At 55.0% G+C, this 26,981-nt stretch overlaps 1 protein-coding gene across 13 annotated transcripts in view; it reads left to right on the top strand.

Moving 5' to 3' along the window:
• The window catches only part of AP1B1 (adaptor related protein complex 1 beta 1 subunit), a 50,714-nt gene extending 24,873 nt beyond the window's left edge, over positions 1-25,841 (top strand). For 4 of the 13 annotated variants that reach the window (XM_013990391.2, XM_021074365.1, XM_021074368.1 and 1 more), the window contains 19 exons: positions 80-215; positions 919-1,164; positions 3,201-3,391; positions 4,131-4,352; positions 7,478-7,598; positions 7,974-8,069; positions 9,376-9,491; positions 9,782-9,947; positions 11,802-11,900; positions 12,350-12,609; positions 13,482-13,683; positions 15,134-15,277; positions 19,515-19,660; positions 21,589-21,718; positions 21,996-22,080; positions 22,703-22,789; positions 22,884-23,038; positions 23,977-23,985; positions 24,798-25,838. In XM_013990391.2, the coding sequence (XP_013845845.1) occupies positions 80-215; positions 919-1,164; positions 3,201-3,391; positions 4,131-4,352; positions 7,478-7,598; positions 7,974-8,069; positions 9,376-9,491; positions 9,782-9,947; positions 11,802-11,900; positions 12,350-12,609; positions 13,482-13,683; positions 15,134-15,277; positions 19,515-19,660; positions 21,589-21,718; positions 21,996-22,080; positions 22,703-22,789; positions 22,884-23,038; positions 23,977-23,985; positions 24,798-24,872 (2,686 nt within the window). In that variant the 3' untranslated portion in view covers positions 24,873-25,838. Of the gene's footprint in view, positions 1-79; positions 216-918; positions 1,165-3,200; positions 3,392-4,130; positions 4,353-7,477; positions 7,599-7,973; positions 8,070-9,375; positions 9,492-9,781; positions 9,948-11,801; positions 11,901-12,349; positions 12,610-13,481; positions 13,684-14,492; positions 14,514-15,133; positions 15,278-19,514; positions 19,661-21,588; positions 21,719-21,995; positions 22,081-22,702; positions 22,790-22,883; positions 23,039-23,976; positions 23,986-24,797 lie in introns of all 13 variants that reach the window. The other 9 variants (XM_013990389.2, XM_005657365.3, XM_021074363.1 and 6 more) reach the window with 5 other exon arrangements.

The following is a 26,981-nucleotide window of genomic DNA, read 5'->3' as shown; positions in this document are numbered from 1 at the left end:
CACCCTCCATTAACTGCCTGAAAAATCTTCTTTTCTCTTCTTTGGCCTTCCTTGCACTGACACCGCTTTGACCTTCCAGTGCCCTCTTCCCCGATGTGGTGAACTGTATGCAGACGGACAACCTGGAGCTGAAGAAGCTAGTGTACCTGTACTTGATGAACTATGCCAAGAGTCAGCCAGACATGGCCATTATGGCCGTCAACACCTTTGTGAAGGTGAGCAGGAGCTTGTGGGAGGAGGGGTGTAGCTGCTTACTGCTCCCCCCGGTCTCTTAGGGTGGGGCACTATGGCTCTGGGCCTGGGCCCTCTGGCTCCCATCCTGGGGACTCTTCCTCCAGCAGAGGGCCCCAGCTCTCTTCAGAATAGCAGATGCCACAGACCCTGCTACTTCACTCCATGTGAGGTCACCCCAGGCCTGTTGTTCCCCCTGTTCCCTGGGGTGAGCCACTGCCCTGCGTCATTTGCCAGCACAGGATGCAGCACGCATCTGAGAGCTGTGCTCCCCTTCTAGACTTTGCTCCTTTCTGCATTTTCTGTCCTCCAGATTGGGGAGAAGCAGGGACTTGCAGTGTCAGCTCTGCACTTTATAACCTTAGCTCCCTAATTCCCATTGATGCCCAGATAGGTGAGTCCTAGGGCCTAATTGAAATATTAGATGCAGGATGGGTCATGGCTCTGCTGTGTGACTGGGTGAGCTCCCGACCTTGCTGAGAGCCTCAGCTCCCTCACCTGTAAAATAGGAACTGTATTCTGTGTCTGCTATGAGGATCAAGGAGGATAGTGCAAAGCCTAGCATCTGGCAGGTGTTAGATGCCCATATATGGCCCTTGCTTTTGATGTTGTTGGCCACAATTGGTGGGAGATCCCATGGTAGCTGTATGATGTTGCTCACCTCGGCCAATGGCTGATTCCCCTTAGGACTGTGAGGACCCCAACCCTCTGATCCGGGCTCTGGCTGTGCGGACCATGGGGTGCATCCGTGTCGACAAGATCACAGAGTATCTGTGTGAGCCACTCCGGAAGTGCCTAAAGGATGAGGACCCCTATGTGCGTAAGACAGCAGCTGTGTGCGTGGCCAAGCTTCACGACATCAACGCCCAGCTGGTAGAGGACCAGGGCTTCCTAGACACTCTTAAAGACCTCATCTCTGATTCTAACCCCATGGTAAGTCACTGCCACCCACAGTGTCACCTCTACCTCCTCCAGGGTTCCTTGGAAGGCCTTGGCTTGACCCTCCACCAGGCAGCTTCAGTTCCTGGAAAGAGCCCTGCGGGGTGGGCCAGCTGTTCTCCTGCCTGCAGTGGTTTGGGCACCATCTTTGGAGTGAGCTAGACCTAGATGCTCTTGTCTGCACGGCTCTCTCTAACAAGCTTTGCGACCTTGAGCAAGCTGCCTAACCTTCCAGAGCCCTCTTTTCTTCATCAGTAAGATGAATCTATTTCTGCATGGTTACCAGGAGTGTATGAGGCTTTATCTATGAAGGTATCGTGCCTAGCATAGCCTGGCACACAGTGGATATGCATCTACGACTAGTGCCCTCCTTCCCCTTCTAGTCACTGTTGTTGGTTTTTTTGGGGTTTGTTTTGTTTTGTTTTGTTTGTTTGTTTTTTTGGTCTTTTTGTCATTTCTTGGGCCACTCCCGTGGCATATAGTTTCCCAGGCTAGGGTCTAATCGGAACTGTAGCCGCTGGCCCACGCCAGAGCCACAGCAACGCAGGATCCGAGCCACGTCTGCAACGTACACCACAGCTCACTGCAATGCTGGATCCTTAACCCACTGAGTGAGGCCAGGGATCAAATCCACACCCTCATGGTTCCTAGTCAGATTCATTAACCACAACCACATGGTTCCCTGAGCCATGACGGAAACTCCTAGTCACTGTTGTTATCACCGTCCTCTCACCAAGACCATCAATGAGCTGTGAATGGGAGGTGCTTCTCCCTTTCCCCACTCTTTGCAGAGTTAGAGATGGTTACCCTTGAAGTAGTGTAACCGGAGAAAAGGCACCAGGATGCGTTGGGAGGGGACCTGGTCTCCTCGGTTTGGTGGGCAATTCAGTAGGGCCATATTTAAAATGAAATGTGGGAGTTCCCGTCAGTGCCTTAGTGGTTAACAAAGCCGACCAGGATCCATGAGGATGCGGGTTCGATCCCTGACCTCACTCGGTGGGTTAAGGATCTAGCATTTCTGTGAGCTGTGGTATTGGTCGCAGACTCAGCTTGGATCTGGCGTTTCTATGGTTGTGGCGTATGCCAGCAGCTACAGCTTTGATTCGACCCCTAGCCTGGGAACCTCCATATGCAGCGGCTGTGGCCCTAAAAAGACAAAAAGATTAAAAAATTTTTTTAAATAAAATGAAATGTGGAGTTCCCTTTGTGGAGTAGAGGAAACTAATCTGATTAGTATCCATGAGGATATGGGTTTGATCCTGGCCTCATTCAGTGGCTTAAGGACCTGGCATTGCCATGAGCTACAGCATAGGTCACAGATGGGTCTCAGATCCGAAGTTGCTGTGGCATAGGCCCCAGATACAGCTCTGATTCGACCCTTAGCCTGGGAACTTTCATATGCTGCAGGTGCAGCTATAAAAAGATTAAAAAAAAGGCAATGTACAACCTGCCTGGCCCAGCTGTCCCATTCTGTGTAACACTAAAACCAGTCACACACAGGAGCCAAGTGGCCAGTACAGAGATGGCCACTGGAGCTCTGCTTGGTTCAAGGAAGGTTGAACACCACACAGTACACATGTAAAACCAGCTGCTCTGGTGGAAATGGGTTGCACACCCAGAGCTTCACAAGGCAACCCTTCTGTGCTCCAGCCCAGATCTGTTCCTAGCAGCCTTGAGTGGCTCTGCAGGAACCTTCTAGCTCTGAGAAGCACAGGTGTCAACCCCTACAGAGAGCTGTTGGAGCTGGTAGACTGGTACTGCTGTTAGGTAGCAGGAGTGCTTTCTCTGGCCAGGTTTGGGACTAGAGCTTTCTTATCTTGTGTTTTTCTTTAATGGCAGGTGCACTTTTAGTTTCAGCTTACAGAGGAATCAATCGTAGCATGAGCTTGAAGTGAGTCTCGGAGATCCAGACCCTGCCTATAGGGTCTTCCAGGATATTTGAGCTCTGTCTGGTCCACATCATTAGCCCCACTACTGCCCTGGCCTGCAGACCGCACCCCAGCCTCTAACCCCTCCACCCTCTCAACCAGGTGGTAGCAAATGCAGTGGCGGCCCTCTCCGAGATTGCTGAGTCTCACCCCAGCAGCAACCTGCTTGACCTGAACCCGCAGTCCATTAACAAGCTGCTGACAGCCCTGAATGAGTGCACTGAGTGGGGCCAGATCTTCATTCTGGACTGCCTGGCCAACTACACTCCCAAGGATGACCGAGAGGCCCAGAGGTGAGAGGCTGCCCCTTGTTTACAGCCCCGCCGGGCTTGGCCCTAAGGGGCTGCAGCCATGAGCTGGGCTCCAGGCCTCTGGTGGGCCTCTTTCCAGGGCCTTGCCCCACAGACCATCCTCAGACACAGAGCCAGGCTGACAGTGGTGGTGCTTCAGGCCGTCGCTCACTGTGGGCACAGAACAGAAGCCAGAGACCTTGGTCACCTCGGGCTGAGTAAGGAGGTGGACAGCCTCAGGCCACCATCCCTTGAATTGTCACTGGGTGCTTCCTGTGCATTAGATAACCTTTAAAGCAACTCTGTGAGGGTAGCCCCATCATTGTCCGCATCTTAGAGGTAAGGAAACTCTGGCTTACGGAGGTAAAGGAAATTACATAGGACACCCAGCTAGGTCTCCCCTGACCCTGGGTCCTAACCAACATGATATCCTGCCCTCTTGGATTCGCTTGTAGCTGGAGAAGGGAGGGAGGTAACATTTATCCAGTATTTACTGAGTGCCAGGCTCTGTACTCAATACTGCACATGCATTGTCTCCTTTAAGCCCCTAGCAACCCTTCATTTTTCAGATGAAGAAACTGAGGCTCAGACTGGTTTTAATCTGCTTTGGGGGTCAGTTAGCAGGAAACAGTACCAGGAACTAAATCTTCCTCCTACAGAAGACATGCTACCTTAATAACTAAAATCAGGGTGTTTCCCCTTGTTTGTCTCTCCCATTTGTCCCCCTTGGAATGGACCGCAGCATCTGCGAGCGGGTCACACCCAGGCTTTCCCACGCCAACTCTGCTGTGGTGCTGTCTGCTGTGAAGGTGCTGATGAAGTTCATGGAGATGCTGTCCAAGGACCTAGACTACTATGGCACGCTGCTCAAGAAGCTGGCCCCGCCCCTGGTCACACTGTTGTCAGCGGAGCCTGAGCTGCAGTATGTGGCCCTGCGAAACATCAACCTCATCGTGCAGAAAAGGTACCAGGACTGCCATGTACAGATGGTGTGTGCCCTGGGGTCTCCTGCTGGGAACAGGCCTAGAGGGAAACTGACCTTCGCCATGCAAGATGTCTCAGTAGCTTAACCCAGGGGTTCTCTGCCACGGGCATCTTTGTCCCACAGGGGACATTCGGCAATGTCTGGAGACATTCTGGTTGTCACAGTGGAGGGTGCTACTGGCATGTAGTGGATGGAAGCCGGGGTGCTGCTCTATATCCAATAGTGCAGGACAGCTCTGCCCCCACTGAACTCTCCGTCCCCAAATGTCAGTAGTGCTGAGGCTGAGAAACCTTGGCTTAGCCTAACCAGGTAGTAGGCCAGGTGAAAAGCCTAGCTTGGCACTCTTTTTTTTTTTTTTTTTTTTGCTTTTTAGGGCCCACCCCCATGGCATATGGAAGTTCCCAGGCTAGGGGTCGAATCAGAGCTACAGCTACCAGCCTCACCACAGCCACAGCAATGTGGGATCCAAGCCACATTGGCAACCTACACCACAGCTCATGGCAGCACCAAATCCCCAACCCACTGGAGCAAGGCCAGGGATCAAACCCACATCCTCTGGATACTAGTTGGATTCATTTCTGATGTGCCACAACGGGAACTCCTAGCCTGGCACTTCTTAACCATGGACAGTGGGTGACTCCATAGTCCACACAGCCCTTCCGAAAAACAGGGTATAAGATTTTGTATGTGTGCACACATGTGCACATGTTTTTCCAGGGGAGAGGGTCTGTAGCTCTAGTCAAATTCCCTGAGTCGGAGAACCTCAGAGTGGGGCCACTCAGAGTGCTGGGCAGCCTGTTTCTGTCCACTCTGTATGAACGACCGCAGCAGTGAGCACGGCTTCTCAGGGAAGGCACCCAATATCCTAGTGGGTGGGGCTGAAATACAAGGACCAATCCAGTGAAGGAGCCCTGGCAGCTCTGTGGGGTGGGGTCAGACTCTAATTCTCCTTCGAGCCTCTGGTCAAATGGCTCACTCAGCAACTTACACATAAGCAGAGCAGGGCCTCTCGGAAGACAACACATGCTCCCTGTACTTATAATATCAGTCTGGTTCTTAGCATACACTGGGGGGCCCAAAAACATGAGTGGAATTGGGACATTTGTAAAGGTTTGAGAGGTCAATTTGGGAAAGCTCTGTGAGTACTGACATGGAGGGATGAGACTAGGGGTTCACATTTGCAGTATGGGTTTAGCGAGGTGCGGTGACCTGTGGATACCGCTCAGCAGGGGCACTTCCTGTAACATGGCAAACCTCCTAAGGAGTTGGCCATGTTGTTGAGGCAGCACCAGACCCAGGCCCCACCGAGTCCTGATTGCAGAAATCACATCTGCCACTTCCCAGCTCGGGATTCTCCTCCGCTGGCTCTGCCAGGACATCCCACCACTTGCTCGGCAGCACTGAAGACCACCCTGGGCCGGGGCGCTCCTTTCTTTCTGCCGGGTTTTTTCCCCTCTATAACGTCTGTCCCCATTTCTTCTGGTTCCTCCTTTCTGTTCTAGAAGGGCATGGGAGTAGGAGTCAGATAGGGGTGAGGCTCTCATCCTGCTCCCGCCCTTAATGCACTGGATGTGTGACCTAGTGCATTGCCCCCAACCCCCCAGCCTCGAGTTTCCTCAGCTAAGAAAAACTTGGTGGTTGGTGCCAGGTGAGGGAGCAATGACAACACTACTAGCAAGGGTCGTGGATCATGCTAGATGCTTTGCCTCTGCCTCTCACAGCAGCCCTGTTGCGTAGGTATCTGTATTGGGGTCCCCAAGACCACCCCCAGGTTCAGAAAGTCAGTAGAACTCATAGGAGACAGCATATCATTGTTCCCATTGATGGTATTTACTGTCAGCCTAGAAGGGCTGCACAACTGGATGATAAGGAGGACAGGAGGAGTCTGGAGGAATCTGAATTCAGGCTGCCTATGCCCCCTCCTTCCCTCCCGTCAGGGGGTCACACACAGTGCACCCTTCCCCAGCTGCAGTGCAGCAACGTGTACAGGATGTTCCCCCTCAGGGATGCCTGTTGAGACTCAGCACCCTGGATTTTTATTGGGGAGCAAGTGTCATAAGTACCCTCTACCTGACACCTTTCAAAATTCTAGGCTTTCTGGAAGGAAAGCAGGTGTTCAGCATAAACTATGTTGTTTATACAGTCAAGGCACAGCGAAGTTCCCATTGTGGCTCAGTGGAAACAAACCTTACTAGTATCCATGAAGACATGGGTTCGATTCCTGGCCCTGCTCAGTGGGTTAAGGATCCACCGCTGCTGCAAGCTGTGGTATAGATCATGGGTGTGGCTCACATCTGGAATCACAGTGGCTGTGGCATCCTGGTGTGGCATAAGCCAGCAGCTGCACCTCCACCTCACCCCCAGCCTGTGAACTTCCATATGCCAAACCTGAAGCCCTAAAAAAAAAAAAAAAAAAAAAAAAAAAAGACACAGTTAACCACCTTTATCATTTAGGGAATGGTGGGAGCACTCTCAGAAGCCAAATTCACAGATGCTGGGCCTTTCTAAGACTAGAGACTCAGGCCTGCAATGGTAATGCTTCCGACACAGAACAATTCCCATTTCATGAGTGAGGAAATGAGCCTGTAGTCACCAGGTAGGATTGGAACCGAGGCCACTGCCTGGCGTCTCCAGCCTCTTGAGTGTGAACTGTTTCTTGTTAGTTTCCCTGTTCCCTTCCTGGGATGTGATTGGGCATGCAGGGGCCAGTCAGAACCTTGGTCAGCAGGTTCAGTTGTGGGAGTGACTGACTTCACAGATATCAGGCTGCCCTCAGATACACGTGGAAGGGGTTTTCTCACAGGGCCTATGACTTGTTCTTTTTTTTTTTTTTTTTTTCTCATCATTTTAGGGCCGCACTTGCAGCATAAGGAAGTTCCCAGGCTGGGGATCGAAGCAGAGCTGCTGGTCACAGCTACACAAGAGCCAGGCCATGTCTGCAACCTACAGCACAGCTTATAGCAATGCCAGACCCTTTAACCCACTGAGCAAGGCCAGGGATCAAGCCTGCATCCTTACGGATAGATACTAGTCGATTCTTAACCCATTGAGCCATAACAGGAACTCCTCTGTGATTTGTTTTTTGCAATCTTGCCCACCACCAGGCCTGAGATCCTAAAGCACGAGATGAAGGTGTTCTTCGTGAAATACAACGACCCCATCTACGTGAAGCTAGAAAAGCTGGACATCATGATCCGCCTGGCCTCGCAGGCCAACATCGCCCAGGTCAACAGAGGGTGTGGCCGGGGGCACAGGGCTCTGTAAGCAAGCACTCGACAAATATGAACTGATGTTTTTGTTATTAAAGCATTTGTTCTCTATGTTATTACTTAACCATCCATCCATTGAGAAGTGGTAGTTAGGTGGATACATTAGCTCAATCAACCAAAACAAGGGTTCTCCAGCCCTGCCAGTGAGTCCTTCCTGTTTTCCTCTTGGGGCGTCTGATAGCTTTCTCCCTCCCCTGGGAATTCTGCCTGGAACAGGAGGCATAGTCCTATCCTTCAGGGGTCAGTGCGTAGCCACAGCCCAGGGGTATTCCGAGGTTGCTGTCCAGACCCCTCCCCCTCAACTCCATCGTCTTCTTTGTTTGGGCCATAGGTGTTGGCAGAGCTGAAAGAGTATGCGACAGAGGTGGATGTGGACTTTGTACGGAAAGCTGTGCGAGCCATTGGCCGTTGCGCCATCAAGGTGGAGGTGAGGCTCTGAGACGGTCCTCAACTTGGGGGAGGAGGAAGGGAAGGGAAACTGAAACCAGGCAACCAGTCTGATTCAACCAGAATCTGCCAGCTCTTTGTGGTCCAGGAAGGCCTGGGGGTCACCCCCATCGCACCCGTGGTACAGAATTAGTTGGGCTGCTTCTCACCTGTAATCTCCCTTAGGCCTTTGAGTGGCCACAGAGAAAATTAACCTATCATACTCCTGGGTTCTCCTGCACATTAGTAAAACACTGGGGCAGCTCCAAGCTGGTGGTGGCCCTGATAGACTCAGCTTTCACTTTGTGAAGCTTTGAGACAGGGCTCTACTCTGACTCTTGAGCATTTCAGCAAGTGTCATGATTCAGCTGTCCTTGTGCCTTTTTGCCAAATTCCCAAGGGTCATTCAGGCCCCTGTGTCCTACTGTTTCATCTCTCTCATTCTCTGCCTGTGGAAATTCTCCTTGACCACTGATCTTACTCTCCTTATTTTTGTTTATTTATTTATTTGTTTGTTTGTTTGTTTGCCTTATCTAGGGCTGCTCCCATGGCATATGGAGGTTCCCAGGCTAAGGGTCGAATTGGAGCTGTAGCTGCCGGCCTACACCAGAGCCATAGCAACTCGGGATCCGAGCCGTGTCTGCGACCTACACCACAGCTCACAGCAACACCGGACCCTTAACCCACTGAGCAAGGCCAGGGATCGAACCCTCAACCTCATGGTTCCTAGTCGGATTCGTTAACCACTGCGCCACGACGGAAACTCCAGATCTTACTCTCCTTAAATGAGTTCACTGAGAGCTAGAGGATCTGGGACAGCTGGTCACTTCAGCCCCTTGAAACGTTTTCCCTTTGGCAATCTGAGAAATCTCTCCTCTAGAGCATGCATTAGCATAGTGTTTTGGAGCAGGGGGTGTGGGGAGGGCTGATCCAAGCAGAGACTTCCTAAGTGTTTTTGGTCACAGGAAACCCTTTTGTGGAACAAATAGAAGTGAGATGTGGTCAGACTGTAGTATTGTCACACTACCTCAGGGCTTAGCCTGGAAGAGCTCCAAAGGCCTTCCCTGCTCCCAGACACTCTCCTGGCCTTCTCCTCAGTCTAATTCTCTCTCCCTGTGTCCCTGCCATCCCAGAACCATCATTTTGTACTCAGTCTCCCACCTGTTACCTGCGGAGAGTGTTCTGTTTTCCTGCTGTGAAAAGGAAGGTGGGCAAAGTGTGACTGAGCCCTTGACCAAGGCATGCTGGTCAGAGGCTCTGTTGGAGATGGGTGCAGGCCTTACCCACACTCTCCTCTTCCCACATAGCAATCTGCTGAGCGCTGTGTGAGCACGCTGCTCGATCTCATCCAGACCAAGGTCAACTATGTGGTCCAGGAAGCCATCGTGGTCATCAAGGACATCTTCCGCAAGTACCCCAACAAGTACGTGGCTGCCTCTCCCTGTGAGGGTGCTGGGAACAGGGGTGGTGGGAGGAAAAGCCAGGAGGAGCCTCTCCCCTCTGCTGAGAACAGCGTTCTCAAAAGAAACCCTTTATCTTTTCTTACTTCTCCTGAGCTGCCAGATGAGAACTAAAATGTAACAGAGAAAACTCAAATCCTTTTACCACACTCTTGGGACCTCTGGGGTCTGTCTCTCTTGCCCCTTCCTGGGTCTCCCTTGGGCAGCCCAGGCTCTCTCAGTGCTTATGTGCCAGCCGCGCCCTGGTCTCTAGGTACGAGAGTGTGATCGCCACACTGTGCGAGAACTTGGACTCTCTTGACGAGCCCGAGGCCCGGGCGGCCATGATCTGGATTGTGGGCGAGTACGCCGAGCGGATAGACAACGCGGACGAGCTGCTGGAAAGCTTCTTGGAAGGCTTCCATGATGAGAGCACCCAGGTGAGAGGTCGAGTAGCCGACTTGGGGAAGTGCCCTCCTAACACTGCACTGACCATGTGGACAGGCAGTGAGGTGACGTGTGGGTGCCAAGTGTAGCCGTTTGCCTCCCGCACTGGAATACCTAAGGGGGACCTGTGAGGACAGTCTATGATGGTTTATGTTAAAGACACACAAAGTTTCTGGTTTGGTTTCAATTTTGGGAGTTCCCATCGTGGCTCAGTGGAAACGAATCTGACTAGAAACCATGAGGTTGCAGGTTCAATCCCTGTCCTCGCTCAGTGGGTTAAAGGATTCGACGTTGCCGTGAGCTGTGGTGTAGGTTGCAGATGCAGCTCGGATCTGGCGTTGCTGTGGGTGTGGCATAGGCCAGCAGCTATAGCTCTGATGCAACCTTAGCCTAGGCACCTCCATATGCTGAGTCAGAATTCAAATGAGATGTGATTGAACTCTGGCTCCCAGTAGGCAGCCATTAGCTGCTGTCTTCTAGGCTCACAAGAGGAGTTCCCCCTGTGGTGCAGAGGAATTGGTGGTGTATTGGGAGCTCTGGAACATAGGTTCAATCCCTGGCCTGGCACAGTGGGTTAAGGATCTGGCATTGCCACAGCTGCAGCTTAAGTTGCAGCAGCGACTCAGATCTGATCCCTGGCCCGAGAGCTCTATATGCTGCAGGGCAGCCAAAAAAAAGAGGAAAAACTCACAAGAATCCCCCCTGAAGCAGAGATTCCTCTCCTTCACCACCTGAGAATAGATGGTTTTCGCTAGGCTACCTGGCCAGGGGTGCTTGAACCAGGTCTAGAAGCCAGTCACTGAGCCACCTCCCATCCTGGAAGCAGCCACCTGCTCCTCTGCCCTTTGCCCATGTGTCACCAAATTACAAGGACTCTAGATACTTAGTCTGAGAAACCAACTGCATCTGTTCAATCCCACATACCACTGGCAGCCTGCCCTGCCTAGCAAGGCAGTTAAGCCATTTGTTTTTGTTGTAAGTGCCCTCCTGCACCACAGGCCTAGGAGGTGCTGCTAGCCCCTTTCCCACCTTTCTGCTGCAGGCTGTCCCTGGCACGGTTGAGGCTCAGGAGGTTCAGGCTGTCCTCTTGTCCCAGGGCTGACAAAAGTGAGATGGGGCTAAGGGCTCTGTGCAGAGAATTGACCTTTCAGAGGTCAGCAGGTTTTTAAGTGCCTGTTATGCACCAGGCACTAGAATGAACAGTAACCAGGGATGAGCAGTGGCAGATGCCATTCCTGCCTTCAAGGGTTCTCTCTACAGAACAGCCCAGGGGCTGGAAAGTCTTTGTAATACTGCGGGGTAGCACCAGTGTGGGGGCCTGGGAGGCATATTCAGGCAAAGGCAGCATTGGGTGACATGGGCTGATGGAGGGCTGGGCAGGAATGGTTCCCGCTCCCTGAGAGCGTTCCTCAGTGACACACTGGCTCTGTGGGCCCTGCTGATCCAGTCCGCTGGGCTTCTCTGGCACCCTCTCCCTTTGGTGACAGATGATCTTTAATAAGCATACCAGGCACACATGTTGCCTCTCTGAGCTCCTAAAGGCACTGTGGGCCTGGAGCCTGGGAGGGTTTCTGGGACCCTAGAGCTGGGTGGCAGCCCCCCTCCTGCCTGAGGCTGCCAGATAGTGCCATGGCCAGCTCCTTCCTGAGCCATGATGCCAAGGTCAAGGCTACTCTGCACTACTAGCACCCCCTGCTGGCCTTGGCCTGTTTGCATAGCCAACCCCAAACCCAGGAAAGCCATTCTCAGCCTTTGAATACCTTTTCCCCTCTTTGGGGTCCTTATCTGGTTTCCTGCTATCCCCAGTCACACTGCTTCTTCCTCGACTCCTCTCTGTCATCCTGCAGGTCCAGCTGCAGCTGCTGACAGCCATCGTGAAACTCTTTCTAAAGAAGCCGACAGAGACCCAGGAGCTAGTGCAGCAGGTCCTCAGCTTGGCCACTCAGGTGGGTGCACAGCCCTTGCTCCACAGAGGGAGCTTTAGTCCAAGAAGCCAGACCTGGGTGGTCTTGCCCCTAAAAGACCTGGGGTTTGGCTCCAGAGCAATCCAGGATCCCTGCTCAGGGAGCTCAGTCACAGACAAATCAAGGTGTGGCGGGAGCACATGGGCCAGACCATAACAGGAGGCGGAAGTCCATAAGCCAGACGGGCAGGCCCTGGAGAGGGTGGGGAGTGGAAACGGGTGGGGTGGCCTACTCGCAGCCAGGCCAGCGTGGAAACCAGTGGGCTGGGCCAGGTCTGTTCAGGTGGTTTAGGGACAGGCCCCAGGGGCTCTCAGGTCTGTCATGAGCAGCCCTGTGCTCATCACACTGTGTCATGGGACTATGGGAGAGGCTCCCCCACCTTCCCCTCACCTGGTTGCTGTGAGATTCATGGGCTCCTCATCATCTCCCAGGACTCGGACAACCCGGACCTGCGCGACCGAGGCTACATCTACTGGCGCCTCCTCTCCACGGACCCTGTAGCTGCCAAGGAGGTGGTGCTGGCTGAGAAGCCACTCATCTCAGAAGAGACAGACCTCATTGAACCTACGCTGCTGGACGAGCTTATCTGCTACATCGGCACACTGGCCTCTGTCTACCACAAGCCACCCAGCGCCTTTGTGGAGGGGGGCCGGGGCGTCGTGCACAAGAGCCTGCCACCCCGCACCGCCTCGTGAGTGAAGTGGGCCAGTCGCCAGCCTCAACCTTCCCACCTGCCTCCTCAGTTCTAGCACAGGCACTCAGGCCTGAGTCTGAGGAAAGTTAGTTCTAGTGACGTTCTATCGAATGCTTACTGTACACCAGGTGTTGACTGGGTGACAGCAGCTCTGAGAGATGTCCCCACTTCACAGACAGGGACAACAGGCATAGAGAGCTTGAGTGCCTGGTGCAGCATCCCAGGCAGCATAGCTGGGCTCAGACCCGATTCAGTCTGACTCCAGAGCCCCATTCTTCTTGTCTTCCTCCTCTGCCGTTTCCAGTGGCTTATTGGTCTGGTTGTCCAGTTCTCTGGGGACCAGCATCTAGTCTTCTGTTTATTTATTTATTTATCTATCTATCTATTTATTTATTTTGTCTTTTGTCATTTTAGGGCCGCACCCACAGCATATGGAAGTTCCCAGGCTAGGGGTCCAATCGGAGCTGTAGCTGCTGGCCTAAACCACAGCCATAGCAACGCAGGATCCGAACCGCATCTGTGACCTCCACCACAGCTCATGGCAACACTGAATCCTTAGCCCACTGAGTGAGGCCAGGGGTTGAACCCACAACCTCATGGTTCCTAGTCGGATTCATTTCCACCGCGCCATGACGGGAACTCCTGGTCTTCTGTTTAGAGTGGGCTGAGTGGTGGGAATGCAGATGGCCCTCCCTTCATTCAGCTTGTGAAGTTGGATCTCTTGAGAGCCAAAAAGATGGATGAGACGTGGGAAGAGGGAGGAAGAAGGCCATATAGACTGGGGGTGGATCTTAGAGAGTGGGGACTCTGGCCTCCCTGAGATAGCCTGACCCCCCACTCTGCTGAACCTCTCCTCCATGTCCTGGCAGGAGTGAGAGCACGGAGAGTCCTGAGACGGCCCCTGCTGGGGCACCCCCTGGAGAGCAGCTGGATGTCATCCCCACCCAGGGTGACTTGCTGGGCGACCTCCTCAACCTGGACCTCGGCCCTCCGGTGAGTGGCCCCCCACTGGCCACCTCCTCGGTGCAAATGGGAGCTGTGGACCTTCTTGGCGGCGGCCTCGACAGCCTGGTACGTCCTGGGGCCCCTCTGTGTGATGTTAATAATTGATCTCAGAGGAGCGATCATTGAACACCCTCTGCTAGATTCCAATCAAGGGCTTCAGGTACAGTTTGCCAGCAACGGTGGTCACATAGCTCCCTACAAATGCGTGAGAAACTGAGGCTTAAAGAGGTCAGGTGACCTTCCTTTCAAGAGTACACAGCTGCTAAGTGCCAGGCACAGAATTTAGTCCCTTGCTGGGCTGCTGAATCCCAAGAGACCCGCAGCTGTGTAGGGCCTGTCCTAGCCCCTTCTCCAGAGTGGTCGCACAGGCACCTTGGCCTTGTAAGCCTGCAGGAGCCATGCCTATGTCCACTTATCCCACACCCTCGACTGGGAATAGCAGCCTAGCAGGCCAGGGAGAAGCCCATGAGAGGCCAGGGACAGTCCCTCCTCTCCTGTGAAAGGAGGTGGGAGGACTGGCCTAGATGTCTCCCTGGGACTTCTTTAGGCAGCTGATAGAGCCAGGTGGAGGGGGCAGTAGGGCCCTTGTCACTTGGCCATGCCTGGCTCTGGTACCCAAGGCTGCAGCACAAGAAAGGGTAGGGGGTGCTCTGGCACAGGACAAGGGTCGGGTGAGCCCCAGGATTAGTGCCCTTTTAGAGACAGTCTGGGCCCCTCCAGGCCCGGCACAGCCTTGCCTTAGGCCCTTTTGGGTGGAGCAGTAGTGACTAATCTTTTCCCTCTTTCCCTCTCTTGTCTCTCTGTGTCTTCTTTCCTGGCTTTTCTCTCTGCATGTGGCTGCCTGTTCTCATCACCCTGCCTGCTTCTGCTTGGAGATGGGGGATGAGCCTGAAGGGGTACGGTTTGACCTTTGTGTCACCAAGTATTTGTCCCTGCTCCTCCTAGATCGCCCACCTGGCATCCCAGGGGTTAATTGATGTCAAAGCAAACCCTCCCTACTAGCCCTGGCCTCTGTCCAATGTCCTGGCAGCCTCAGCTTTGACTGCCTGGCATCTCTCTGCCAGTGGGCTCCCACATTCATTCCTTGCCCTGTCCTCACCGCCCTACAACGAAGTTGCCTTGTCATTGGGAGGCTCGTCAGCTCTCTGTCCCCCCAGCCATCTCTCACATCCTAGAGGCCGTGCTCCCATCTGCTGAGCACTGCCCCCTCATAGCACTGTGTCTCTAGTACCCCTTTTAATCTGTGGGCTATTAGTCTGTGAGTGTCCCCAGTCCTTTCCCAGAGGTCACCCCAAAGGCTTGAGGGCTGCAGGGCATGGGAGGGCTTGGCCTCTCCTCTCCACCCACCTTACTCTGTCTTGTTTCTACAACTTAGAGCTGATGTGATGGCAGCCCTGTGGAACCCCCTCATGCCCTGCCCCCCTGTTTTCTGAAGGACCAGGGGGCCATACTCATCTTGAGCCCTGATGTCCCTATCTTTGATGCCTGCCTCTGACCTCTTTCCCATCCTTTCCAGATTGGGGCCCCCAACTTTGTGGCACCCCCAGCAGCAGCAGTACCAGCCAACCTAGGAGCACCCATGGGCAGTGGCCTGAGTGACCTCTTTGACCTGACCAGTAGCGTGGGCACCCTGTCAGGATCATATGTGGCTCCCAAAGCAGTAAGTATGGCAGTTTCTCTTGGCAGGAGCAGAGAGAAGCGAGAGGCTGAAGGATGGGCTCCTCAAGTGGCCCACTCTATGGGATAGCCTCTGGCAGTAGGGATGGGCCCCCCAGAGCAGCGGCTGGCCAGCGCAATGCTGAGGGCAGCGGGGAGCATGGAGGAGATGTTCATTTGGGCCTTGGGACCTGGGGAAGGCTTCCTAGTGGGGGGTGTCAATAGAGCATAGGCCTGTGGATCAAGTCAGAGTTAGTGAGGCACAAACAGGGAGAGGGCTCCCAGCCTGGAGCTGAGGCAGAGCCCACACTTTCCAGAAGGCTGACAAAAGTCCCATCTAGTTGGGTCAGTGGTTCTCAGTGCTGTCCAACCCAGTGCCCCTTACTGATAACAGGCATGTTATGACTCCCACTCCTTTCCTAATAAATGAGATCTGTTGCCTGTACAGCCTACCTCACATAGAATTTCAAAAACAGTAAGGTGCTATCACTGCATAAAGGAGACATAAAAGAAGAAAATGAAATGATATATTTCAATGTGGAGGCTGAGCACACCCACCCCAGAAGACCTGATGACATGGTCAGGTGTGGGCAGCCGTTCAGAGTCGCCATAATGCCACAGCTGTATGGTTTGCAGCTTGAATGTCATGAGTCGTGTGGCCGGAGGTGCCATTAATTTTTGAAGTGCTGACTGACTCCCAGTAAAGGTCCAAACAGAACAAAGGACAGGCTGCCCTTGATTTTCACCGTCATTAGTTTCCTAGAAATTTCAGGGTATATTGCCACCATGCAGGACATAATCAAGGGCTGCAGGATGGTAGCTCGTGAAGACTGTTGTCTCCACAGCAGCACCCTTGATGTCAGCCCACTAAAAGGCACTGCCCCCACCCCCTGCTCCATTGTGTGGCCAGGAGATGCCCCCCCCGCCCACTGGGCCCACTGGGCCCCCAGGGCAGTTGTGCACCCCAGGACTCCTGCCTGGAGTAGAGCTAAGAGGCAGGGAGCTGGTGAGGTCAGCAGCACCAGGCTGTGAGGGTTTGCTCTCGATCCTGGTGCGTCAGGAGCCATTGGAAAGTTTCAAGTAGAGATGAAGCAGATTTGCAGTTGAGAGAGATCACTCTGGCTACAGAGTGGGGGACGGCCCAGAAGTGGGGAGGAGAAGTCAGGAGCCCAGTAAGGAGACTGGCGGGAGGTGGCAAGTGCTGTTGGTGGCCAGATACGAGTTGGAGACGAGGCTAGACTGGAAGTAGGAACAGCAGGATGTGGGTCTCGAGGGGAGAGGATTCTGGCAGAAGTAGTGGGCCAAGGGCCTTGCCATTTGCTAGGGGTGCAGGCAAGGGAAGGAGAGCTGGATTTGGTGTGAGAACACGCAGGCCTGGCACTTGGAACAGCACAGTGTGGGCCAGGCCCAGAGTATCATGGAAGCTGCCAGAGGGGGGCGGGCTTGTCCTGATCCCTCACAACACTCAGAGCAGACACCATCTCAACCAGAGCCCCCCTCTCTCTTGTGAAGTTCCCTCCCCAGAACAGGACACAGCAGGACTTCAGGGAGGTGGGGGAGGGCACAGTGACATCTCCCTCGTGACTGGGAACCTGTGAGCCAGTACCTGCCCTGACCTCACCAGGTGTGCCCACTGAACCTGTACCAGAGGTGGCCAGAACCCCCAGGCAGGCCTCCTGGCAGGATCTGGACCTGAGGGGCACCCAGCAGACAGCAAGTCTAATGCTACCTGCACAAGGATGGCATAGCCACCATCCCACTGAATCCTCCCAGTGGCCTTCTGGTGCTGTTATTCCCATTTCACAGTTGAGAAATCTGAGTGCTTTTGCCTAAGGTCACAGAGCTGGTACGTGACAGAGTCTGAAACTGAGTGTAGGGCTGTGGCACCATAGCCTCTGACCCTAACCCTTACGTAATCACCTCTGAAAGTATTTGGAAGCCTCCATGTGCCTGCTTCAGTGTTATGAGTTGTCAAAGTCAGCTAGCCCTTGGGGGGCTGGACCTCTGCTTATGTTCATTTTGACAGCTATTATCTCTGCTTTGTCTCATTGGAGGGCCAGTGAGTGTACCAACTGGAAGGAGAGGTGAGGGATCAGCAGGTTAGAAGTAATCAGAGCAGAATGCCTGGCGGAGGGGTCCTTGCAACATGAGTAGGACTTCCCCACTACCTTAGTCACAGGAGGGTTCTGGGGTGTGGGTGTGCTCTTCATCCAGAAGCAGTAGCTGTATGGGCTACATTTTCCTAATAGCACTGTGACTACCTTGAATTGTTTGTCCCATGTGACTTCCCCGCCCCACCTGTCATTCTCCACCTCTGGTCAAGGGGGATGAAGCTCTCTGTATAAGAACTTGGAGTTCAAGTATTTGGGGCAGCAGATGCAGACAGTTAGTTCTACACGCCATGAACCTACAGTGACCGAGAGACAAGGTCCTAACCCTCAGCAGTCAGGATGGTGTTAGTGCCAGAAAGAGCCAGTTCTGCAAGAACCTGAGAACGGAAGCCTGATAAGAGGAGCGGGGAAGTTCCGTGGGAGTTCTTGGGTGCTGCTGTCTGTGTGCCCAGTCACGGCTCAGAGTTGAAGTCGTGAGGTTCTGCCCTCACACATTTGTCTAAGGGAAGCAAAGGGTGATCAGGGTTAGCAAGAAGGATGGAGTGGGAGTGGGAAGCACTTTCCAAGCAGGAGGAACAGGGTGTGTGTGAGGGCCAGAGGCTAGCCATGAGCACTGAGCCCAAGGGGGGAGGGCTGGGTACCAGGCCGTGGAGGCCCTGGGGAGTGGAAGCATTGCAGGATTGAGGGGGTTTAAGACTGGTGTGATCAGATTTGCATTTTAAGAGATGGCTTTTGGTGCTGCAGAGATTGGGGATAGAAGCATTGGGCAGCTACATGGTGACTGCCATCTTACCTGGTAAACTTGATGGTGGCTCAGATGCATGTAGGTGGTATCTGTGCAGAGGGGAGAGCAAAGGACCTGGTGGCAGATGGGAGGAGATGGCGTTGACAGGACCTGGGCTGCATGACTGGCCTAGGGGTCAGGGTGGGCAGAGGGCTGGTGCCCAAATGTTCTGGTTCCTGGCCATAACAACTTGAGCTGATACAAGGCCCCCTGGGGAAGCTGGTTGAGGGGTGGGTCCTGAGCCTTTTGGCCTTGGCGGGGGGCGGGGAGGCTGTGAGCCATCCCACTGAGAATGGTGGCCTGAAAGTTATTTGCATATCCACAGGATCAAACCCCTTGGATGTCCCTCATGGGCAGGACTTTTTTTTTTCTTCTTCTTCTTTTTTAGGGCCACACCTGCAGCATATGGAAGTTCCCAGGCTAGGGGTCTAATCAGAGCTATAGCTGCTGGCACAGCAACTTGGGATCCAAGCCACATCTTCAACCTACACCATAGCTCACAGCGACACCGGATCCTTAACCCACTGAGCAGGACCAGGTGTCAAACCGACATCCTCATGGGTATTAGTCAGATTCATTTCTGCTGAGCCACAGTGGGAACTCTGGGCAGGGCTTTAATTCATAGTGTATACTCAGCAAATATTCCCTGAATACCAGTCTCATGTCAAGCTCCGAGCTAAGGATACAAAGACAGAGAATCAGAGCCTCTACCTCAAAGAGCTGTCTAGGTAGAGGAGACAGTTAACCTGCTAGAATATCATTGCAGTGGGAGCCTGGAGTCAGCCTGGGGTCAGGCTTCCCAGAAGAGGTGGCTCTTGGGCTGAGACTCAAATGACAAGGATGGCCAAGCAAGCAGCATCAGGCCCGTCATGCGAGGGTCCTCTTAGGTTCTGTCCTCTGTCAGTCCACCTTGTACAGTTACAGGCCAGCCCTGCCTTCTGTGAGGAAGGACAGGCTGTAACAGCCAGGGAGGTCTCAGGCTCTGGCTGAGCCCCAGGCTACCATTGGGCTCCCGCCTCTCCTTGGCTGGTCCGGAGGCTGGCAGGCCCCACTTGTCTCGTGGCCTTCCTCAGCCCTGCTTCTGATTGTTCCCTCTTTGGACCTTCAGTAAACCCATGGGCACACCGAGTGCCCAGCAGCCACACTGGGGCGGGGGGCCCTGGGCAGGCCGTGCGGGATCCTTCATTCCATACCGAGAGTCGCACGGTCATCCTGAGATGGTAAAGGTAGGTGTGGTCCATCTGAGAGGCCCCTAAAGGTGCAAGGAGGGGTAAGGACCCTCAGGTGGGCTGTTGAGCTGGGGGACGTGGCGAACACCAGCCCCCTCCCCATCATCTTCCCTGCAGGTCTGGCTCCCAGCCATGAAGGCCAAAGGGTTAGAGATCTCTGGCACCTTCACCCGCCAGGTAGGCTCCATCACCATGGACCTGCAGCTGACCAACAAGGCCCTGCAGGTCATGACCGACTTCGCCATCCAGTTCAACCGCAACAGGTGAGCTCCCCGAGGCCAGCCTGCCAAGAGCCCACCCTGGTGACTGCAGGCTAGGACTGAGGGCTGCCAAGGCCTGTAGCTTTTCTTCCTGCTGAAGGAGGATATTGCTCACAACCACATCTGAGGCCAAAACTCTCTGAAGCAGTGATCTCTTGCCCAGTGACCTCTTTATGTATGCATACACCAAAAGGATAGAGGGGGTTCACCATCTCCCTTTATTTTTGCCGCCTTCTATTGCCCATGGGAGTATTTTGCTGACAAAACCCCCAACTCCAGCTTAGGAGCCTACCTTTGACACACATACTATATAAAAGGAGCTTGGAAAAAATTAAAAAAGTAAAAGGAGCTTGGAGCCTCCTCTCCAGACCCAAGTGGCTTCTGTCTCAGCACCTTTCTCTTAAGAAGGCTAGTGAGCAGTGGGCCTGCCTGCCAGCCTCCCCACTTGGCAACATTAAACCATCAGACAGGGCCTTTGGGAGTGGTGGCTGCTGCAGGCTCCCACCCCACCAGGTCCCCTGCTCTGGGGGGTCAGTGAGGAAGATCCCTTGTCTGGCGCCATCAGGGTCTTCATGGAGCAGGCCAGCTAGGTCAGGGCTCTCCAGGGAACCCAAGCAGCCTCTCCTGATGATCCTTCTTCCTGAGTGGCTCTAGTGATGAGCAAACTGAGCCTCTAAGAAGTTGACTGAAGGGGCTGCTTCCTCGGGGAGAACCTGTGGGCCAGTGGTTGCTGACCCTCTGTCAGACCAGGGAGAGTGATGGTGCTCTCCTACTAATCCTCAGGTGACCCTAAAGGCCACAGAAACACTCCAGGCTTCAGGGGTAGTCCTGCTAATTGCTCACAAGCCTACTGTATTGAAAACTTGCAGGGTACCAGGCCCTGTGTTGAGAACTCTTTAGGCGAGTGTTTGTCTCATTTGAGCCTCTTGGCAGCCCAGTGAGGTCAATGCCATTAACCCACCCTTTAGTAAGCAATGACACCTGGGTCAGAGAGGGCCGGTGCCTTGCCCCAGGTCACACAGTAGGCAGTGGTAGAGCTCCCAGAAAAGCCTGGAGTGCTGAGCCATCACAATGGCCAGAGGTTCCCCCATGTTGTCTCCTGCTGTGTCCCAGAAAGGTCTGATCTCCTTCATGGGCAGAGCACAGGCTGGGGTCAGGCAGCTCAAGCTCTGGATCTCAGCAATGCCACTCACCCTGAAGGGTCTGGACATGGGCCCACCCCTCCCTGAGTCCCTGTGTCCTGGAAGATAGGAGAGTATATATCTGTCGCTGTTTTTACAAGTACAGGAGTTGGCATAATGTCAAATGCCCAGCCTAGGCGCAGTGAATGTTTGATTCATGGTCTCAGTACTGTCGTGACTTATCTTCCCAGAGCCTGTGTCTGGGGTGAATCTCACTCTTGAGCATCCTCCTGGTTTGCCCACGTGCTGCTTTACCAAGAAGCAGGGCTTTCCTGAGACTCCGTGGCCATGTTATGGTCTGGCCAGTTCTGACCCAGTCAGTAAAACCCAGCATCTTGCTTGGGTCAGTCTGATTCCTTGTGGGAGATGGGGGTTGGCCGCCATGACTTGGGCAGTCACAAAGTTTCAAGTTAGAAGAAGCATATAGGCTCCTGGTATTACATGGAGCTCTTTGAAGGCAGGGCAGGGCCACACTCACCTGGGCCTGCCCAGTGCCTCGCCCAGAGGAGAAAGAGGAGCAGAGATGCTTTAGGCCCTGAGCCAGCCCAGGGCGCTTCCTGTCCATGTGGCCATTGAGGGATTGGAGGGGTGGTCAGGAGCTGGTCCTTTAGGCCTGGACCTGGGATGAGCCCAGCTTGCTGGCGAGGCTTCCCACCAGCTGCTGCCCCAGCTCCAGAACCCGAGGAGCCCACCCGTCCTGTCTCAGCACCTGCTCCCCTGCCATCCCCACGGGGGCTTCTCTCTCCACAGCTTTGGCCTGGCCCCCGCCGCCCCCCTCCAGGTCCACGCACCACTCAGCCCCAACCAGACTGTGGAAATCAGCCTACCTCTCAACACGGTGGGCTCAGTCATGAAGATGGAGCCTCTGAACAACCTCCAGGTGTGTTCTGGGCAAGGCCGAGCACCCTAGTCCTTCCCGCCTTCCCCTGGGAGGAGCCTGAGGTCCAGCTGGTGCTGGCCAAAGCCTGTGTCTGTGTACTTGTGCTCTTGATCACAGATCTGGCAGGGGAGGCCTGGGCAGAGGGATGGAGGGGCATGGCTACTGGGGACACCGTGTGAGGGAACCTGCTCAGCAGGGTTCTCGGGGAGCAGGCGCTTCCTAGGGCCTCAGGTGATATCCAGCATCAGGCACAAACCAGAGTTCCCCTTGTTCCTAGGTGGCCGTAAAGAACAACATCGACGTCTTCTACTTTAGCACCTTGTACCCGCTGCACATCCTCTTTGTGGAGGATGGGAAGATGGGTGAGTCATGAGGGTGGCCCTGGGGTGCCTAGAAAGGGTGGCTCAGATTTGCCCCCTGATGGTGTACTTGAGTACCTGGCTCCCCTGCAGAGCCTAAAGTGAGGGTCACACTTCTATCAGGACCCCCAAGATCTCGTCTGCCCACCTGGGAGACTGTGCCATGCAGGGGCTGTTTCACTCCTGGGTTCTGCTTTGCCTCTCAGCCTTGCCTCTATACAGTCATCCCATAGCCTCCCCAGCAGGGAGCCCAGGCCAAGCCTCACCCCTGAGTCCCATCCCCTGGGCCTCTTCTGGAACCCCAAGGAAAACATCTCAGCACCCAGAGGGCTTGCTATCAACTGGTACTGCAGGGAGCACTTTGCCCACATCATCTCTGGCATCGCAGAAGCTTTGTAACGAAGGCTATGACTCATAAGGCTGTTTGGTGCCACAGCAAAAGGGGGGCGTGTGTGGGCGGTGGTGGGGAGAAAGCTAAGGTCCAGTGGTGGGAAGCCTGGGGTCTTTTGGAACAGCACCAATAGCCACCCTCACCAAGCTCAGGGTTTGCCCAGGGAAGCAGGAGGGGCTGAGAGTTATGAGCGAGGCCACAGGTTTATCAGGGTCCCATCTCTACCCGCTCCAGACCGGCAGATGTTCCTGGCCACGTGGAAGGATATTCCCAATGAGAACGAAGCCCAGTTCCAGATCCGAGACTGCCCCCTCAATGCAGGTGGGACTCCTGAGCCCTGCCCCACAGCCCACACTGCCCCTCGCCTATGTCCCAGGCTCCCACATCGCTGACTGGGGGGCCTTCTGACCCCCAGAGGCCGTGAGCAGCAGGCTGCAGAGCAGCAACATCTTCACAGTTGCCAAGAGGAACGTGGAGGGCCAGGACATGCTTTACCAGTCCCTCAAGCTGACCAATGGCATCTGGGTGCTGGCGGAGCTGCGCATCCAGCCCGGCAACCCTAACTTCACGGTGAGGGCCCCTGCTCCTTCCTGGGGCCTCTGCCTTCCTGTCCCAGGCAGCCTTTCCCACCCCACCCCCTTCCTAGGCCGGGGGTTGGCTCTGACAGGGGACACTCTAGCCCAGCTAAGCTGGATTCCCTTTGAGACTGGCATGAAAAAGCATCAGAATTGTGACTTCAGAAAGTTTCCAACTCAGTCCCATCAGATTATCCAGATAAGACACCAAATCGGGATGTCCCATTGTGGCTCAGTGGGTTAAGGACCCAACATAGTACCCATGAAGATGCAGGTCCGATCCCTGGCCTCACTCAGTGGGTTAAGGATCCGGTGTTGCCATGAGCTATGGTATAGGTCGCAGACACGGCTCAGATCCTGCACTGGCTGTGGCATAGGCCAGTAGCTGCAGCTCTGGTTCAATTCCTAGCCTAGGAGCCTCCATATGCCATGAGTGCTTGGCCCTAAAAAGAGAAAAAAAAAAAAAAAAAAGACACCAAACTGGGTGTCAGAACAGTGAGTTGGACCAGAAGATTCTGTAAAATTGTGCCCTGTGAGGTGGCACAGTTGGCCCAAGGCCAACCTGACTTGGGAATTGGCTCTGCTGAGCCCAGGACCTGGCCCTGTCCTCCCCACCTTAGTGCCCTCCTAAAAGGACGACCTTCCTGGCCTTAAAGTCAGACTCCAGCCAGGATGTGGCTTCAGTGGAGCGCGTGGTTGTCCTGGAGGCCGTGCTGCTGTCCCAGGCCCCTCTGGAGCCCAGGCCTTGCTTCACCCTGCACCCAAGTGTCGGGCAAGCATGACCTCCAGACAGATGCTGCTCCCTGGGCCCCGCTGGTGGCATCAGCACCGAGGTTGGGTGGGGCTGCAGCGGTGGCTTCGGTGGTGGTAATTTCTGTCTCCCTGTGTTTGGATGCTGCATGTCCACCTTCCCTGCTGGTGCCCGTGGTGCAGGACTTGGAGGTTAGCGGATTGCTTTTCTCTTCCCCTTCCCCTCTGTCCTCCCAGCCACACCTTGCGCCCCATCTTATGGCCTGGCCTCCTGGCCTCACCTAACCCTGCTGCTCCCCAGAGCTGGGCAGACACGCATGCAGGCTATAGGCAGAGGACCCCAGCCCTCACCCCAGCGCTCCCCAGCCTGGTGGCCCTGATTGAGGAGCTGGTACCCCCCACTGCTCACACAGAATCCCAGAAGGAGACCAGGGGTTCTGACTTCTGAGTGCTGTGTGCCCCTCCCCCTCCTGACTACCCTTCAAAGCAGTGATTTTGGCAGAAGGGTGGTGGCGCCTGTCTCTCCTGCCAGTGCTCTCCGGGCTCTTACCACACTCAGAGCCGAGCCAAGTCTGACGTACCTGCTTCCTAGGCAGGAAACCAGAAAAGAACCCCTCCACCTCCCTCCCAGCCCCGTACCCACTCAGGGACCTCCACCCTCCCTGGGCCGTGGGGGGGCCTGGCAGCTCTGTGGGGTGGGGCTGGCAATGCCTGGCAGCTCGGGCTGTGATTCACGCTGCTTACCAGCGGGCCATGGTGGCGGGGACAGCCGGTGTGTGGGCTGCAAGTATATTTGGTTCACGGCTGGCTGGCTGTGGTGGCCGCCCCCTCTCCTGCACTGCACATCTGCTGCAGCCGCACTTCAACCACCAGGCCACGTGTGCGCACCATAGTCTTCCTTCTGGTTCCGCCTTCTTGTCCTTCCCCACCTATTCCTTCCCACCCCAGAGAGGAGCCCCAGGAATAAGCGCTCTCTGTCCCCGCCAACCCTTCTCTCCCCGCAGCTATCGCTGAAGTGTCGAGCACCTGAGGTGTCACAGCACGTCTACCAGGCCTACGAGACCATCCTCAAGAACTGAGGCCCCATCCAGCATCTGCCCCAGCCTTCACCAGCCCCGCAAGGAGCCCCTGGTGGGGTGGCAGCACCTCCTCCTCCCAGGAGGGGCCGGTGAGTTCCTGGCCACCCACAAGGTTCCCTGGACCTGACTGCAGTGTCCCTGAGCCTGGATCCTCAGGGTGGGGCGGCACCCCTCTGGGAGTGAAACCTCGGTGTACTCTCGTGCTCGAGATGCCCCTCTTTCCATTGCTGCTGACGTTTAGGGTCAGGTGAGGCCGTGGCCAAAGGAGCTGGCTCAGCTGCAGGAGCTGAACAGGGAGACCCAGGGTTCTTCTCTTGCTTTTCCTCCTCAGGCTCCCAGCCCCGGACTCCCCCTCCCCTCAGCCCCTCTGGGTTGGTGTTAGAGGCCCTCCTCTGTCCCTCTCCTGCCATGGGCCCTGGCAGGCAGGTGGTCCTGGTGTGCGCAGAGGGTCCCCTGCATACTAGGAGGGCTGCTCTGTTGGGGGCCTGCACCCTGTGCTCCCAAGTGCCGACCGCACAGGGAGAACCCCAGCAGAAGCTCCCAGGGCCCCTCCCGAGCTCCTGCTGCCCTCTTGCCCGTGAGAATGGTCACTGCCTATGATACATTCCTGCGTGTGCCCTGGGTTCCTGGAGCAGAGGCAGGGCTGAGGGATGGGGCATGCAGGTGAGCAGGATGCTTCATGTCTGGGGTTTTTTCTTAGCATCTGCCACCCTCCTCCTAGTCTCCCAAGTTTCAGTTGTGTCTGACAGAGCATTAGGTTTTCCTGTTACCGCTGTTTAATAATAAAGATTCTGCTTTTGGCAATCACGGACACTTTTTTCCCCGTCCACCAAATGTCAAAATTAAAACTGCCTTTAAGTCCTGAGCCCTCCGGTAATGATGTCTAATATATATAAATAGAGACTATATATTGTATGTTTACTCCTATTTTCAGAAAGAGAACTGAATAAAAATGATGACATCAAGTGTGTCCCTAGCCAGTGTGTCAGGTCCTGAGGCTCTTGTAAGCAGGGTCCTGGGGTCCAGGGTCAAGGGTTCAAGCCATGTCAGCCCCTCCTTGGCCCTTTCCCTTTCCTGTCCTTGCAAACTGTTGAGGCTTGCTGGTCTCACAGCGCCTCTCCCACCCCTGACCGGAGCTTTACCCAGCTAAGGCCGTCTTGCCTTTTGATGTCAGAAGGACAGAGTCCATCTTGGTTTTCCTTGGCTCCTGGGAGTGGCAGGGAGGGGTTCTGATGGCGGGTGGTTGTGGGAGAGGGAGCCGCAGGCAGGCCCAGCACCAGGCCTATCCGTGCAGGGTGTTCTCCGCCCTGCATCTGCAGCAGCCGCCACCGAGGACGCCTCATGTGGCCCTGGTCCTGGTCAGGGCTCCATGGGTGGAGCTGCAGGTGGGTTGTCAGGGCTTCATGGCTGGTGGGCCTTTGGCCTTTGCCCCTTTTCTGCCCCAGCTGCTCCCTGCACCCTGCCCATGCCAGACACACTACTGCCTTCCCAGCTGCCAGGGCAGGAGCACCGGGCCCCCCACAGCCTCACCTCTGAACCCTAGGGTATCACCAGACCACCCCGGGACCCGGAGTCTAAAACCAGCCAAGGCCCCGGACTACACACCCTAGTTCTCACCGCACCTGAAAGCTCCGGCTCAGCAGGCCCCACACAGACACAGCTGGAGTCCCCTGTGGCCTTGGGGACTCCACGCCAAGGCCTGCCCTGTTGCCTGCCTGCTGGAGCCCGACTCTCACCCAACCTTGTGGGGTTACCAAAGTCCAGGCCCCAGGGCAGGGAAGGGGAGTGCTGGTGAGAAAGGCTGGCCTGGCCAGACGCAGGCCCCATCATAGGATATGTGGGTTCACTGTGCTGGAGCCTTGGGCAGTTGTGGGAGGGGCCTTACTGTGGATGTTGCCCCTCCCACCTGCATGAGGGGATCCAGCAGAGTCCTCATATGCAGCAGGAGGAGCTGAAGCAGTGCCTTCTCACTCCCAGGAACCCTAGCCTGGGCCTTAGCTGGGCATGGTGGCAGGAAAACAAGCCCCTGGTTGGATTTCCCATTTGTAGCGCAGTGGAAACAAATCCAACTAGTAACCATGAGGTTGCAGGTTCGATCCCTGGCCTCAA

The sequence above is a fragment of the Sus scrofa genome, chromosome 14 (assembly GCF_000003025.6).
Source record: "Sus scrofa isolate TJ Tabasco breed Duroc chromosome 14, Sscrofa11.1, whole genome shotgun sequence".
Lineage (NCBI taxonomy): Eukaryota > Metazoa > Chordata > Mammalia > Artiodactyla > Suidae > Sus > Sus scrofa.
The sequence above is the reverse complement of the archived record's forward strand: the minus strand, read 5'-3'. Positions and strand labels throughout refer to the sequence as shown.